This window comes from Myxocyprinus asiaticus, chromosome 49 (assembly GCF_019703515.2).
Source record: "Myxocyprinus asiaticus isolate MX2 ecotype Aquarium Trade chromosome 49, UBuf_Myxa_2, whole genome shotgun sequence".
In the NCBI taxonomy this organism is placed as follows: Eukaryota; Metazoa; Chordata; class Actinopteri; order Cypriniformes; family Catostomidae; genus Myxocyprinus; species Myxocyprinus asiaticus.
The window spans coordinates 5,953,284-5,970,587 of NC_059392.1; the positions used below are offsets into that span (position 1 = coordinate 5,953,284).

The window sequence follows — 17,304 nt, forward strand, 5'->3', positions numbered from 1 at the left end:
GCCGGATGTGCCGGTTCAAGAGAGAGACGCACGCATCCGCACTGCATGCGTGTCTGTGTTTATGTTTGTTTTATGTTAAGTTTCTCATTAAACTTTATGTTTACTGTTCAGCCGGTTCCCGCCTTCTACTTGCCCATCTTATGAACCCCGTTACAGTGGTGCCGAAACCCGGGTGGGAGGAGGGATGTGCTGTCGCAGAGTCCTCGTCGCTGCCATCCACCAGGGGAGCAGCCACGGCCATCTGCCTGGGGACGGAGGGGGTCGCTGCCGGCTGCCGAGAGCTGGAGGAACCGCTGCTGTCTGCCGAAGAAGGGGAGGAGCAGTTCCGTCCGCCAGGGGCCGGAGGACTCACTGCCATCCCCTGGGGAGGAGCGAGCTGGTGTCCGCCAGAGGGCGGAGGAGCGGTTGAGGGCCGGGCGACAGTGCGTCCGGGAGCCAGCGAGCAAGTTCTTCTCTCTCTCCTCTCTCTCTTTGTCTCCCACTCGCCCTTTTCCTCTTCCCACGCCTCCCCTCGTCTCTACCCCAGGTATACAGGAGGCGGGGTGGACCACCGGCTGACAGAATGGCCGGAAGGGCAGAGTCTCCCCTCCAGAGACTGAAATGTGGCATTTATTTTGTATTTTTTTAGTTTGACTATGTTTGTCAAGTTCAAAATAAAGAGAAAAATAATTAAGATAAAGTTTTAATTTATAAAGTGACTGGATTACTCAATATTACATATTGCGACATGGCTTAATATATAATAACATTTTATTGATTTATCAAAACCTTTTTATTATATCGTGATATAATCGTTTTCGTGATATAAAATTACTCATGTCGTGATATAGGATTTTGGTCATATCGCCCACCCCTAGTCACAATAATACTGCATATGCTATATGACATATTGCAAAATATTAATTTATTCAAACTTTAAGTTGTGTCAATAACGTACCACTAACTAATTTATTAGGGTTCCCCCTTGTGGTTTGTAGAATTGCCTTCAAAGAAGAATATGTTACTTTGAGTTAAATGAGAAAAAACAAGCAAAAACAAGATAAATGCATTTGTCTCTTGAATTAGTACATCAAAGTAACAGGCATAATTTAAACCTGTGCACGTACAAGCTCAGTTTGAGACCTCTTGCTGAGCTTGTTGTTTTGTGGTGAGGCCGATGACTAAACGAGCACATCAAAGAGGCAAAAAAAAAAAAAAAAAAGAGCCACCAAAGCACGCTCTCGTATTCAGAAAAGCGGCAGGTCGGGTCATCTGGCGGTAAGACGAGCTCAATATGGCGCTGTTAAAACGAGGCTCTTGTCTTTGCTCTCTCTGTTCTTACTTTCCAAAGCCTCTGGTGTTGACCTCCATTGACCCACACCAACACAAATATTGATGTTCTGAGTCCATCTGTCTTGTCTCCGATCAACAAAAGAAAGAGCAGACAACTCCTCTGACCGAGGACAATAGGAGACAGAAAAAAAACAAAACAAAAACAAATAAGCACTGGGAAAACAAAACCTCAAGCCGGACAATGGTGTCTGTTGCTTTCATGGCCTTAAAAAGTAAAATTAGGTGTTTAGTACTGGAGGTTCAACTGGAGTTGATAGGCCTCGAAAAAAACACTATGACTTAGAAATGACATAGAGCTGTTTTTTCAGAAGCTGCTCCGACACTCTGTTTGTCATAAATGAAGATATAAAGCAAAATCGAAACCAAAAACGTTGTAGCCTTGCACAGGTCTGGTTTGTTTGTACGGCTATGTTGCTCTAGGGAAGAAATGCTTCCGACCAGGCCTGCTCTCCAACTCTACACTCCCAGAGATTGCAAACACTGTAAACATCTGGAGAAGACATGCAGCTAAAAACATAAATGGAAGGGAGAAGAGAGTGAACTGGTAAAGAACAACATGGTGGGAAAAAGACACTCAAGGTCCCATCCCAGAACAAGTGGGAATGGGGTCAAATTCATGTTTGGTATGGAATTCTAGCTTACTACTTAGTAAATACTGTGCATTATACACTGTACACAGCCTACTACTTTTTAAAAAAGAAAATAGTAAGTGAAATAATAGGCATTATACCACGATAAACATTTCAAACAGTAGTATGCTTCATTGCCTTAACCTCATCACATTGCGTGTTTAGTTCAACGATTGCTGTCCAGTTATAATCTTGGAAATAAAACAAAAAAAATGGCTAGAGCGCAACAGACGGTTTGCAGAGCAAAAAAATCACATTCATTTTCTCCATATACTAATTTAATTTGAACAATAACTAATATAAACTTTAAGACAGACCAACTGTGAGCTCTGAGGGTGTTAATCAATGGTGTATGCTTTTGCTGAAGCCATCAGTCCACATTATTTCAACTAAAAAATAAATAAATATGTTTTGTTTTTTTTCACCCAATTTGGAATGCCCAATTCCCAGTGCGTTTTTTAAGTCCTCATGGTCGCGTAGTGATTCGCCTCAATCCGGGTGGTGGAGGATGAATCCCAGTTGCCTCCGCGTCCGAGACCATCAACCCGCGCATCTTATCATGTGGCTTGTTGAGCACGATGCCACGGAGACATAGCGCGTGTGGAGGCTTCACGCCATCCATCGCGGCATCCGCGCTCAACTCACCACGCGCCCCACCGAGAATGAACCACATTATAGCGACCATGAGGAGGTTACCCCACGTGACTCTACCCTCCCTAGCAACCGGGCCAATTTGGTTGCTTAGGAGACCTGGCTGGAGTCACTCAGCACGCCCTGGGATTCGAACTAGTGAACTCCAGGGGTGGTAGCCAGCGTCTTTTACCACTGAGCTACCAAGTTCCCCCTAAAAAGACATGTTTAATAGCAAACTTGTGTTGAATAACTACAATGCCCATGATCCTTCATGGAGAAAGATCCCCTTACACAAAATAGAGAAATCATGGCAGATTTGCCACAAACCTGTTGCAAATTCCCCACTGATTATTTTCACAAGCAAATAAGCTTTGCGACAAACTTGCTGAAAATGTCCATTGTTGCCAAAAGGTTTGCTGCAGGTTCACCAGTGCCAGTGAAGAGCTGCAAACTTCTGGTAAACATTTGCGGTGAATCACAAGCTCATTTTCACGTGAAAGTAATAAGTGGCAAATTTGCGGCTAGTTTGCCAGAACACTAGATTTTTTGTAAGGGCCACCAATCAGAGAATCGCAGCAAACAAAGTGCGCCAAAAGAGCTCTGCAACAAATGGCAACTTCCATGATGCACGGTGAATGATGCAATCGAGTCGGTTTTCCTACACTCTCAAACTCCTTGTATATTTGTAATTATCTGAATATTTTGCAATAAACTTAAAAAATATTGTTTATTTACAGTACTTACAATCAACAACTTTAAAATCAATAGTTTTATATTTTTCCATCGTTTTTAATTAGTTAAAGTAATTTGCAATGCTAAGTGGGATTGTAGTTCATTCCCTCAATTAAGTACACAGTAGTGTTGCAGCGGTATACGGGTTTCACGGTATACCACGGTATGAAAATTGACGGTTATCATACCATGTACATATGTTTATCTATGGTATTAAGAAAAAAATGCAACCGGCTGGAGAACCTCACCTGCGCGTGCGCATCTCCGTTCCTCCTCGACTGCCTGTCAGACTTGTCAACTTGCCCCACACACACACATGCAGCGGAGAAAATGTCAGAGAGAAGCGAGGCGAGGGGGTGTGATATAAGTGAGTGTGTGTGTGAGTTAAAGCAGTGTTTCTCAACTGGTGGGTGCAGGTCTATTTGGACTGGGTTGCGGACAGCAGGAAAAGAACAATGCCATGGTTCTCCCATTGAAGATATTTCGGCGGCCGCCCAAGTGATAGCCTATTTAGGACTGCCGAGGCAGATTTGATGATAATCTCGCAATCAGCTAAAGGCTTCTCATCTGCACTTTCGCAAAAGTGTAACGGAACCAGCTCGCGATCATGGTATACTCTGCTCTCTGGTATGCGCGTGCAACAACCGGGCTTCCCTCGATATTGCGGAGCGCAGACGTCAAAACCGATGTGACCAATTTTAATTCTAGTAAGACTTTTCTAGTATAAAACATTACAGAGGAAGTCAAGTCAAACCTCTCAGACAGTAGGCAGTCATGACATGCCAAACAGCACTGAGGAGGAAAAAAGCAACACTGTGCTATGCGTCAATTTCATCACCTTTACAAAGTTGTTTCACGATTTCACATGAGTAAAAGTAACTGTTATATTTTGACAAAATGTTATAGTTTCATATGAAATAATCCAAAGGTAGAATCTATTAATCCTCATTTTATATCAACAGTGGCATTTTTCATGATATGTTTCAAGATGTATTTCAAGCTAGTATTTATTTTTTCATAAATACTATAATTTATTATTATTATTATTACTATTATTTAAGACTAGCTACACTGACCTAACCATGGTAATGAGGAGCCTTTCCTCCTGTGTAATATGTATGTTCTGTTTGAATTATGTTTGAAATTAGAAACAAATGGGATAATAATGGGCTCATAAGTAAATATGCTCTTCAATTTTTAAAAGGGGGGAAAGAAAACTGTCGCTTTTGTTGTTGACGTCAACAACAAAAATAATGTCACTTGATGCATGTCCTTGTACTTGAAAATCATGAACAAAACTATGCAACATAAAAAGAAATGCGACCCAGGATACATTAAATATAGGTTACGTTTTTACTGTGGTGGGTCGCCAATGTAAAATCTGGGTCCTGAAGAAAAACCAGTTGAGAACCACTGAGCTAAAGGTACAGACAGGAGCAGCCAGACATTTAGTAGTACATATACTTCCATTAAACAAAATGGTTTCAAGTTTCAATTATAATAAAGTGTTTGCTCAACCAAAAAAAAAAAAAAAAAAAACCCTTCTGTTTTCACTCCTTTAATGGTCATTGTAACTGATAATAGTAATTGTATAATACCGTATACCGTGATATTTTCTGAGACGGTTATCGTACCGTGAAAATCTCATACTGTTGCAACCCTAGTGCACAGTCTTGTACCTTTGCAAGAATCGCACCTTGTAAGTTTGTAATGATGTGATTCAACTTAGAGATGGTTGGGTTGGGTTCATGGATTAGAACTTTTTAATGGAGGATTTTATTAATTCCCTATGGAACAAATGAATGAGACAAATATTTCCAGAACCAAGACAGCTGAAAATGTGGGCGTGCTCTTTTACTTCTGGTTCATTCATCAAACTGCACATTTTGGCCAATGTAGTAGGTCATCCAGATGTTCTATGCATACTGAAAATTTGCACTATAGTAGTATGCTTTTAGAACAAAAATAATGATGAGATAAGTTCCTATAATATCTTGTCAAGGCAAATTTTATGAGAGACCCCAAGTGGCCTGGAGCCCACCGCCGCCTGCAGAGCCCCCATGGCGTGCCGGTATGCCTCAGGGCTCAGAGCGCAAACTCCTCCCTCCCTCAGCCCTGCCATCTATTTACCGCCAGGAACGTGGTGATCTCTACTTAGATAAGATGCCGAAAATGCAGCCCAGAAAGAGAGACCGCGAGAGAGAGGGTGAGGCTAAAAGCTTTGAACAGGTTAGATGCAAAGGAACATGCATTTGGATATTGAAACTGCAAAACGCCTGATAGTTCCATCACAATGAGGCACAAATTCGCTTTCCAGATCATTCACGTACTATTGAGCTTTCAACTTCCAATCAATCTGCAGAGCCCATCACAATATTCATGAAAGCTGAAGACACAAGGACTTACAGGTAGTTCTCACAAAAAATGAAAAATAGATAAAAAACAAATCTGTCATTATTTACTCTCTTTCGTGGAACACGAAACAAATTTCACATTTCTCAAAAATGAATCATTAAATAAATCGTTCAAAATGTTAACACATTGTTAAATACATAATTAAAAGTGTTAAAAACTATTAAGTAAATTCTTTCCATTTTTAACTTAATTTAAAAAAAATCTAGATTTAACACAAGAACGCATTCTTTGTGAATGGACCTTTAGTGAGTCAAAATTAGAAAATGAAAAAAGCAAAGCTTAAATAAAATACATGGAAAACATGTATTAAATTTATTTTACAATTCAATATTTAATTTAATTAATGGTTTTAAACAATTTTAGCATGATTTATTTAAATATTTAATTTTGAGCTATTTGGCACTTTCCCTTTAATTATCAGACAACCATAAAAAAAGGCTCTTCCCATTTAGAAAAAAAAAAAAAATGTCTTTACTTTTCTGCATTTCCTTCTGCTCTAGCTTCTATATAATTCTAGATCACTCTTGAAACTTTGCAGTGTGATACTGCATATCTTGTATTATGAACTGCTAGTGATGTTACTTATTTGCAAATCACTTTGGATAAAAGCATCTGATAAATGAAAAAATATAGATGCAAATGTAAGACGAATAAGGAACAATCTGAAACTCTTAATAGGGGGTCTTTCGGTCTGTCTCTCTCCATCTTTCCACCATATTCCAGGCGCCGCTATAGTAATCTGGATTCATCCCTAAGGTCAAATCTGAGCCAGACCAATGACACACCACATTACACTTCAGACAAGGTCCGATCTATGCAGTCACTCCTCCAGACCTGACCCTCATCAACACAGTGCAGCTCACACAATGCGGCGTTTGTGCGTCTTGCCGTGGGACCGAATATCGCTGTTCTTCTCAGCACAGCCTTCTGGATCTTTCCATCTCCCTCTGTCTCCAAGACCTCAGATGGTCAGAGGACACCCAACAGAAGATCCATTCTCTACAAAGGCACTGTCTGACCTGCTAGAAGCCAGACGGAAAGGAATCCGTAGCCCTGGGCATGGCTCTTGCTCCATTTCACAACCAGTGACGAAAATAGTCATGCTGATAAAGGAGTTACTGTACTCGCTGCCTTGAACCAGTTAATACTCTTCGAGAGGGACTGAAAATAGCTCAGCCTGGGCCAATTCAAGCTCACCATACCACACCGAAATGCCCTTTCAAGAGTTTCTGAGATGTTATTTCCTGATTTTGCAGTAATTATTTGAGAAAGTGGAGTGCAAGGGCTGACAGAGTGCAAGGGCTGCAAAATTAAAGGAATAATTCACTTCAAAAATTTAATTTACTTAAATTGCCCTCGTCATTTCAAACGCGTACAACTTTTTTTCTCATGCAGAACACAAAAGGAGATGTTATAATAAATAGTGCCTCACTTTAAAGCTTAAAAAATTTGTCAATGAGGTATAAAATTACTAAAATTTTGGGTTGTTTGCAATCAAAAACTATCGTTTGGCATTAGAAGACTTGTAATATGATGCAAGAGTTGTGTTTTGTGTTTTAAGACTTTTATTATACTTTTTATTCCTAAAGCTTTAAAAAGTGAGACACTATCAACCTCCAATGTATTGAAAAGACGGACTGTGATATGCCCTATAATCCATTTGAGTTGGGACCACATGAATGCTTTTTGTGGTGTTAATGTATCACTGATGAAACTGGGCAGGGGATTTCCATTTCACAGCATGCTTGGCATGGGACTCGATAGAGTAAATGTTAAAATGATATGTTATATTTTGTGTGTTTTTGTTCAATATGAATACTGTATAAAGGGTGATACTTGTTAGTGTTTAATGTTTTCGCTTTGTTGAGCAATTGCTGTGCTAACCATAGTATAGTTACTAAACTACACTATGTACTTCTTCCAACCAGCATGTACATTATTTAGCATGCTAACATTCACTTTCACTAGTTAGTACATAAAAAAAATAAGAGACTTGCTTGAGTAACATTGACATGTCTAATTATGTTGGGTTTACCCAATGCAGTTAGGTTCTTTTTTTAATCCCCTTTTCTCCCAATTTGGAATGCCCAATTCCCACTACTTAGTAGGTCCTCGTGGTGGTGCGGTTACTCACCTCAATCCGGGTGGCAAAGTACAAGTCTCAGTTGCCTCCGCTTCTGAGACCGTAAATCCACGCATCTTATCACGTGGCTCGCTGTGCATGACATTGAGGAGACTCCCAGCATGTGGAGACTCATGCTACTCTCCGCGATCCACGCACACTTACAACGCACCCCTTTGTGAGTGAGAACAACTAATTGTGACCATAAGGAGGTTACCCCATGTGACTCTACCCTCCCTAGCAACCAGGCCAATTTGGTTGCTCAGGAGACCTGGTCACTCAGCACACCCTAGATTCAAACTCGCGACTCCAGGGGTGGCAGTCAGTGTCAATATTCGCTGAGCTACCCAGGCCCCCTAAATTAGGTTCTTTTTACATAAAGTGTTTGTGTTGAGATTACATAATAATTTTAAGTTAAGAAAAATATTTTTGGTAGCGGTTAAGCATTATGACCAATCCCAGACAAGTCTGTTGCTTGCTTTGTGTATAATTTATAAAAAATTTGATTAACAGTTTTGTTTATCTTCAATGTGCCAAATACATTTAAACTCAGTTTTTCACAATTCCTGACATTTAATTGTAGAAAACATTCCCTGTCTTAGGTCAGTTAGGATCACTACTTTATTTTAAGAATGTGAAATGTCAGAATAATAGTAGAGAGAATTATATATTACAGCTTTTATTTCTTTCATCACATTCCCAGTGGGTCAGAAGTTTACATACACTTTGTTAGTATTTGGTAGCATCACCTTTAAATTGTTTAACTTGGGTCAAACTTTTTGGGTAGCCTTCCACAAGCTTCTCACAATAAGTTGCTGGAATTTTGTCCCATTCCTCCAGACAGAACTGGTGTAACTGAGTCAGGTTTGTTGGCCTCCTTGCTCGCACACGCTTTTTCAGTTCTGGCTTTGTGATGGCCACTCCAATACCTTGACATTGTTGTCCTTAAGCCATTTTGCCACAACTTTGGAGGTATGCTTGGTGTCATTGTCCATTTGGAAGACCCATTTGCGACCAAGCTTTTACTTCATGGCTGATGTCTTGAGATGTTGCTTCAATATATCCACATAATTTTTCTTCCTCATGATGCCATCTATTTTGTGAAGTGCACCAGTCCCTCCTGCAGCAAGGCACCCCCACAACATGATGCTGCCACCCCATGCTTCACGGTTGGGATGGTGTTCTTCGGCTTGCGAGCCTCACCCTTTTTCCTCCAAACATAATGATTGTTATTATGGCCAAAAAGTTCCATTTTTGTTTCATCAGACCAGAGGACATTTCTTCAAAAAGAAATATCTTTTCCCCCATGTGCACTTGCAAACTCTAGTCTGGCTTTTTTATGGTGGTTTTGGAGCATTGGCTTCTTCCTTGCTGAGCAGTCTTTCAGGTTATGTCGGTATAGGACTTGTTTTACTGTGGCTATAGATACTTGTCTACCTGTTTCCTCCAACATCTTTACAAGGTCCTTTGCTGTTGTTCTGGGATTTATTTGCACTTTTTGCACCAAATTACGTTCATCTCTAGAAGACAGAATGCATCTCCTTCCTGAGCAGTATGATGGCTGCATGGTACCATGGTGTTTATACTTGCGCACTATTGTTTGTACAGATGAATATGGTACCTTCAGGCGTTTGGAAATTGCTCAAGGATGAACCAGACTTGTGGAGGTCCACAATTTTTTTCTGAGGTCTTGGCTGATATCTTTTGATTTTCCCATGATATCAAGCAAGGTAGGCCTTAAAATACATCCACAGGTACACCTCCAATTCAATTCACCTCCTATCAGAAGCTAAATGGTTAATTATCTTAAGGCATGACATCATTTTCTGGAATTTTCCAAGCTGCTTAAAGGCACAGTTAACTTACTGTATGTAAACTTCTGACCCACTGGAATTGTGATATAGTCAATTAAAAGTGAAACAATCGGTCTGTAAACAATTGCTGGAAAAATTACTCGTGTCATGCACAAAGTAGATGTCCTAAACGACTTGCCAAAACTATTGCTTGCTAATATTAAATCTGTGGAGTGATTAAAAAATGAGTTTTAATGACTTCAACCTAAGTGTATGTAAACTTCTGACTTCAACTGTATATACAGCCAGACATGTTTCACGTCTCACTGCTTCACACTTCTGGTTACTAAGGAAGTTCCACACAAACACTTGCAACACAACAAGTGACAAGTGCTCGATGCAGCTGCAAAATCTTGTGGGCAGGTCAAATATAACCACTCTTCTTTTGGACTGTCTGCGTCACGCTTTAAGGGATATAAGATGATTTACTCACCCTTATATTGTTCAAAACTCATATGACTTTCTAAATACAGTTTTGGAATGACATATGGGTGAGTAAATGAATTGATTAGTAAATTATCTTTACATTTACCTTTCATTCCTAAGCTATTGTTCTCTCTAGCTCTTCTGCTTTGCTCCAAATGCCTGTTTATAATTGTTACTATTTTATAAGAACAATAAAAAAAGCTTAGCTTGGGGGGAGGGGTGGGTGGTAGCAGGCTGGCACATTTGAGTCTCTGCCAAGCCTTTGGTGGTCTGTTTGTTTGGAGGCCAAATATAAAGGGTGGAGGAGCAAAAAAAGACATGATAAATTTCCACACAATGCACGGCCAGTTCCTCAAAGGAAAGGGAAGTTCTAGTCTGGCAGTAAAATGATGACAGGTCAGAAACCTTTGATATCACACTGGGTTAGACCTTCTGTCCTACAAACACACCAGCATTACCAGGGGTGGAAATAAGCAGAAACCAGGCTGTACAATATTTTCAGTAAAATTGATACCTGGGTTGTGATACAATAATATTGCGATTATGTTTAGTGTACTGAGATTCAAAACTGTGATGTATTGCAACATTTTATTCATTTTCCATTTACTTTAATTGGACGTTGTTGCTTTGCACAAATAAATAAATAAATAAATAAATAAATAAAAAAGCTAAACTGAGGGAGCAGCGTACCTTCTAATAAACTATCTTAAACCAGCCTTAGCTGGTTTAATGGTCTTTGCTGGTCTCCCTGTCTATTCAGGGTGGTCTGTTGGCTGGTTTTAGAGGGGTTTCGGGAGCTCTTTAGCTGGTCAGGATGGGCGACATACTTAAACAAGTTTTTTTTTTAAAGCAGGGATTACACAAACACCCTTCTAAAAAGTCTAGATGTACGGAGATCTGTACGAACACCCTTAAAAATGAGATTTCTTCAAATTCTTAGCTTTTTCTGAGTTTGCATTGTGGTCGAACAGAAATACTTGGGACTGTGTTGACTGTAAATGTAAATAAATGCAACAAAAAAATTCAATCTTGGTGTTAGAATATTGATAAAGTATTGTGAGATGAAATATCATAATACTTTGCAAAGACTATAATGTAACTAAAAGTAACTAAAAAAATTGTATTCTTGGTTCAAGAATATCAATGAAGTACTGTGAGATAAAATGTGGTAATACTTTAACATTCTATTACAAATATTCCCCCTTAACTGCAACGACTATTGTGTAACTAAAAATATTAATGTTTTCCATTAGAATATCATTAAAGTATCGCGAGATAAAATATTGCAATACTTTGAAATAGTCGACAAAAAATCCCCCTTGACTGCGATGACTATAATGTAACTGAAAACAATAATGTTTGGTGTTAGAATATCGATGAAGTATTGCGAGTTAAAATATCATAATAATTAAAAATTGTATTACAAAAATTCCCCCTTAATTGCAATGATTAATATGGAAGTATATTCTGGACTATTTTCAAAACAAATTGCAAACTGTATTTGCAATTGCATTTTCTATTTGTGGACGCATACATTGTGACATAATGCAAATGCAATTCGCGTATAACTGTTTGCATTTTCGTTTCCACGAACGTACAATGTATACCAAATTTCAAATGGAAAGCGAAGTCCAATTGCATTTCCCATGTCTTCATAGTTATGACACTGTCATATTGAAATTGCAATTACCTTTTTTGCCATTTCACTTCCTTGGCGTCCCGTATGGAGCCCGCCAAAATTCAAATGGAATCGCAATTCCCTTTGCACTTGCATTTCCGATGCCTTACACAGACACCTGTCAATCAGTGTTGGAGGCTGGAGATTATACTTTGGTCGTGTTTTTAGTTGGAAGTGATCACAATCGACTACATTTTAGAGCGCCTTGCTGTCTTCTATCTCTTACCAGTCAACATTTATTTTGTTCTTTTAATATAATTGTACTTTATTTGAACTATTTTACTGCTTTTCAAACAGTTTTATCTGCACTTTATATTGCAAATGTTCTACTACTATATGATATGAAATTTGTTACATTACATGATATAGTAGAACATATGGCAAGATGTGAAACATCTGATAAGTTGATTAATCATCGATTAATAGTTGACTAAGATAAAATCTACAGATCACTGATTACCAATTATTGATGTACAAACTTTTATAATTGTTTCTCTGACTTTGTCTTTTTGTTTCATAATTCTTTTTCATCTTCAATTTCTGAAATACACTGTGTAGGATGTTCCTGGCATTAACAATAATAATTACTATACACATATATATATATAATATACATAACAAATATACATATGGTTCAATTCCTCTTGCGTGGTTTCACTCTCTATCGCGGAGAGTTTTGATCTCTTTCCTGCACACTGAGGCTCTCTTGTGAGTTTGGCATCTCTCTCGCACAGATAATTTTTTTCCGCGGACACGCTGGGTCATTCTCACGCATGTCCAAACTCTCCCACAGACCCGCACTGTTCGCTTCACTTTGTCAAGTACCGCGCCTCATAGTCCAACTAAAAACATGCCCCACAGAATAAACTCTCACCCCAACACTGATTGACAGGTGTCTGTGTAAGGCATTGGAAATTTAAATGCAAAGGGTATTGGATCCCATTTGAATTTTGGCCATCTCCATACGGGAAGCAGAGGAAGTGAAACAGCAAATGGGGTAATTGATTTTGCTTTTTAGATATGACAGGGTCATAACTTGTAAGACATGGGAAATGCAATTACAAATGGACTTTGCTTTTCCATTTGAAATTTGGCAGACATTGTATGTTTGTGTAAATGAAAATGCAAACAGTAGTATGCGATTTGCAATTGCGTTTGGATTGTCACAATTTATGCGTCCACAAATAGAAAACGCAATTGCAAATACAATTTGAACACAGCCCGGAATATACTTCCATAGACTAATGCAACTAAAAATAGTAATGCTTGGCATTTGAATATTGATAAAGTATTATGAGATAAAATGTTGTAATTCTTCAAAATAGTTTTAAAAAAATCCCCCTTGACTGTGATGACTATAATGTAACGAAAAATAATAATTCTTGGTGTTAGAATATCGATGAAGTATCATGAGATAAAATATCGGAATACTCTGAAATAGTTTAAAAAAATTCCCCCTTGACTGTGATGACTATAATGTAACAAAAAATTATAATTAATGACGTTACAATACCTTGACGTTATGAAGAAGTATAGCGAGAAAAAAATAATACTTCGAAATATGAAAGAAAAACCTCTAATTCCTAACCTTTTTACACAAGGGTTACTAACTATTCTCTTGAATCCCCATCCACAGCGGGCAAGTTTCCAGCAAACACTGTATTTGCTTGTTTGTTCAGATGGGCTCAGTGTGACAGAACAAGGTGGGGAGTCAGTGATGGTGCCAGGAACTCCATGTTGTCTGATTCAGCACTCTCCACGCCAGACTTGCCCACTGATGGTGCCAAGATGACTCCAAACTCATTTTTCCATAAGGCCCTGTGTCTTTTCACAACTGAATTCTCTGCATACACTTCATAGCTGCCGTGATTATTCAGCTAAACAGTTAAAAAAAAAAAAGACACATGCTTTCTGCCACTATCATGTTTGCAAAACAAGATAATGGAGCTAGAGATAAAGAACTCTGACTTGACTACTGTTACGAAAAGAAAGGTCAATATGGACAAGTGCTCTTTCAGTTCACATCTTGGTGATGAAGAAATGCAGAACCACTATAAGTGGTTACTAACACTTTTTCTTTATGTTATGGTGGACAAACCAATACTTTATCCAAATACTGCATGATAATAACTTTAGCAAAGGTCACGGAAAGACAGGTAAATGAAGTGCATAAGGGTAAAGCCTGAAAAGCAACAAGTCCGTTGTCCTTACATGATCATCTAGAAGTGATACCATCTTAAAGGCAAAGTTCACTCAAAAATGTCATCATCTATTGGTTAGAACCATAAAGGCTCATGGGTTTAAAATATTGTATTTTTCTGGAAAACAATTAAATATATCCCTCAGACTTGATATGAAATTACTGTGGGAATTACTGATTTGACCTTCTGTTGACACTTTTTTGGCCTCTTTTTGGTATTATTCTTAGAAACCCTCTCGATTAATTCCATGAGAACATCCTACGTCACTCAAGTTCATGTTGAGATGTTTCTGTTTTTGTTTTTCCCCCAAAGACACACAAACAAACAAGCCTTTTTTGGCTGAAGATCTGAAGTAAAAATGTATAATTTGGAAAAAGAAAAAAAAGAAAAGATTATGGTTATTCTCACTGAGAACCGATTTTCAAAAGCTTGTAGACTCATCATATGATCCATCAGCTCCCTTGTAAATTTCCAGTAATAATAACCATGACAAGGTCACCAGTTTCTTGCACATCTTCCATGTGACTTGGATCATTTGGTAAATTCTGTATGCAAACAAATTCAGTACAACTTTACTCAAGATGCATGAGAATACAGTAAAAGGGAAAATACCATTAAACTGAGACTGAATCATAATTCTGAGAAGTATATTCACACATTTGGCATCTTGAAAACTATCAAGCTTCTAATTGTGGGTGATATGTGCCGCTTCCTGTCTACTCTTGCCTCTCATGTGGTAGAGAGGGCATCAACCTTTGGTTGCGACATTGAACTTAAGAAATCAAGTTCAATGTAAATTTTAATCAAACTGACTGGTGAGGCAACTATTAATCAGTGACCATAACAGCTGGTTTACAACTGACTTGAGCTGGAGCTATGGCTTAGCGTTTAGCACACGTTCTAACGAGGGATTCACAGATACAAAATCTGTGCGCCGATGCCGATAACCGATTATTTAGAACAACATCTGCCGATACCAATAGTTTTGGTTGTTCTGCTTTTTTATGCTACCTTGTTTCAAATCACTATTAATTTATTACACAACTTTGAAAGAAATTAAATAATGTCTGTTTTTAAACAATTGGGTGATGTCTGATCGGCCGATACCAATGACTGGCTGATACATCAGTGCATCCCTAATTTTTACATTTTTAGCCATGGCGCTCACATGTAGGTTAGATGAGCTCGAATCTGGCTCATAACATTTCCCTATTCTGTTGCCCCCTCATCTCCCAATCTTTTTCTGTCCTTTCTAATCTCGTTAAAGTAGCAAAAAGGCCATATTTGTAGATACTGAAACCAAAACAAATGCGTCTTATATTTAATTCAACATGAAACAGCATTCACAACCCTTTATACTTCTATAATGTGACCTATGAGTAAAACAGGATGTTTGATTTTAACTTTAACTTGATTTTAACAATCGGCAATCAACTGGATCGTGAATTATGTCATCAGAAAGCTCCTGAGCTCACCATTGAAGAAGCTCTTGACCTTCAGGTATCCAACACTGAGTCGAAGGACCGATAGTTTGTCCAGCCGTGCACGGACGTCCTCTGAGAAGGGCAGGAGGTTGGTCAGCTTGTCCAATTCACTGTTCAGCCGATCCCTGTGTCGTTTGGAGGGGTTGGATTTAATGCCATCGGGTGGTGGTGGTTTGGGGCTGAAAAGAGAGAACATTGGAGAAAAACGTGTATTAGACTGCTTATTAAGGACTGCGATGTGCCTTCTATCCATTAATAGAAGAAAATTTGATTTGTAATAATCCAAGATAAGTTTGTGGAACTGTAGAATGTGCAAAATTAGTTAACTTAAAGATAAATAACAGCTTCACACCCCGTACTAACCAAGTGTAATGTAATAAAGCGATAAAAGCTTTTTATTCCATGTTTAATGTGATTTTTTTTTTTTTTGTCCTAAACAGCATTTTGTTGGTTGCTTGGTTTCTAGATCCATCACATGCTGTGTAGCTCCACCCACAGTAAAATCTCATTGGTCCAAAATACTACTATACTGAAGATAAAGCATGTAATTTCTGCACCACTGACATCACCAAACGGAATTGAGAAACGAATTATTGTTTACAGAAAGGCTTTTCCCAAACACTCCTCCATCTCCCATTGGTTGGGCAAACAGATGGTCCCACCCCAAACTGACGCCATTGGTTGACCAAATGTTGTTGTGTCAGACTTTTTGGAACAGAGCCACAGTGTTTTAACATCACCTTTAAATATCAACTATGTCGTTACTGATGGTGACTGTGCGACACACACAGTATTTTTGTAGATGTGGACAAATTTCTTTGAAAACGTATTACTGGAAACTTGTCACGTCATGCCTGTTTGCAAATCTTTAAGAATGCAAGTGACCTTAATGTTTGGAAACTGTCCAAGTAAAGATCTCAGACAGAAGGAAGAGTACAAAGGATGAGTGTCTGTGTACAATAAACAAAGGATAAGAGCAATTCGGAACTGGCAAATCATTTGTTTTGGTACAAGTCAACTCATAAATATCTATAAATAGGGGTTTGGGCATTTCTCAAGTGCTTTCAGGTAAGTGATATGTCAACATTTCTTAGATGTTCGGGCTAATCACATGAAAACATCTTCAACGCTACCACATTTCCCTTTTATCCAACATCCTGATCACAAAGAGAGCACTATGCGAATGAGTCGAGAGATAATAAAATTCCACGCACCATGGAACTCTGGAAATGTTTTGTTCAATAAACACTGAAGGCTTTTTTTCCACCGTCTCCTCAGTCTTCGTTTCTTTATGGAAAGTAAGTTTCTTTATTTTTCTGGTAGGTCACAATGGTTGAATTGTCACTGACTGGTCGATTTTGAATTGCCAATTGCCATTAGACTTAAAGCTGGTAAAAAAACTGTTGATAAAATGCAGAGAGTAGCCTGCGCCAGGAACAAAGTAGTAGCCATCTCTCTCTATTTTCTGATTAAATGTGACATTTGTCCTCAGACAGGCCCTATTTTCTCCAAATTAGATTTTGGGGCTTTTTCCATTGGAAAACAAAAACTTACCAGATGCACCATGCATCTGGGATATCTCTGGGATTTTGCTAACATTATACTTTTTTCTTTTTTTCATTTATTGTGAATGCCACAAACAAAAGACAGACTGAATATTGACTGAGTTTCAGGGTATGTATGCTTGGCAGGCACGGTTCTACGGGGTGCTTAGAGCACCCTTAATTGCAGACCAGGGCAAACTGCTGCCCGCAGGTTGATTTATCATGAACTTTTTTTAATTAGATCTTTCATTTATC

At 38.6% G+C, this 17,304-nt stretch overlaps 1 protein-coding gene across 1 annotated transcript in view; it reads right to left on the reverse strand.

Moving 5' to 3' along the window:
• The window catches only part of ahr2 (aryl hydrocarbon receptor 2), a 99,737-nt gene that overhangs the window by 71,274 nt on the left and 11,159 nt on the right, over nucleotides 1-17,304 (reverse strand). Inside the window, exon 2 of the mRNA XM_051693234.1 lies at nucleotides 15,497-15,684. Within this exon, the coding sequence (XP_051549194.1) occupies nucleotides 15,497-15,684 (188 nt within the window). The remainder of the gene's footprint in view (nucleotides 1-15,496; nucleotides 15,685-17,304) is intronic.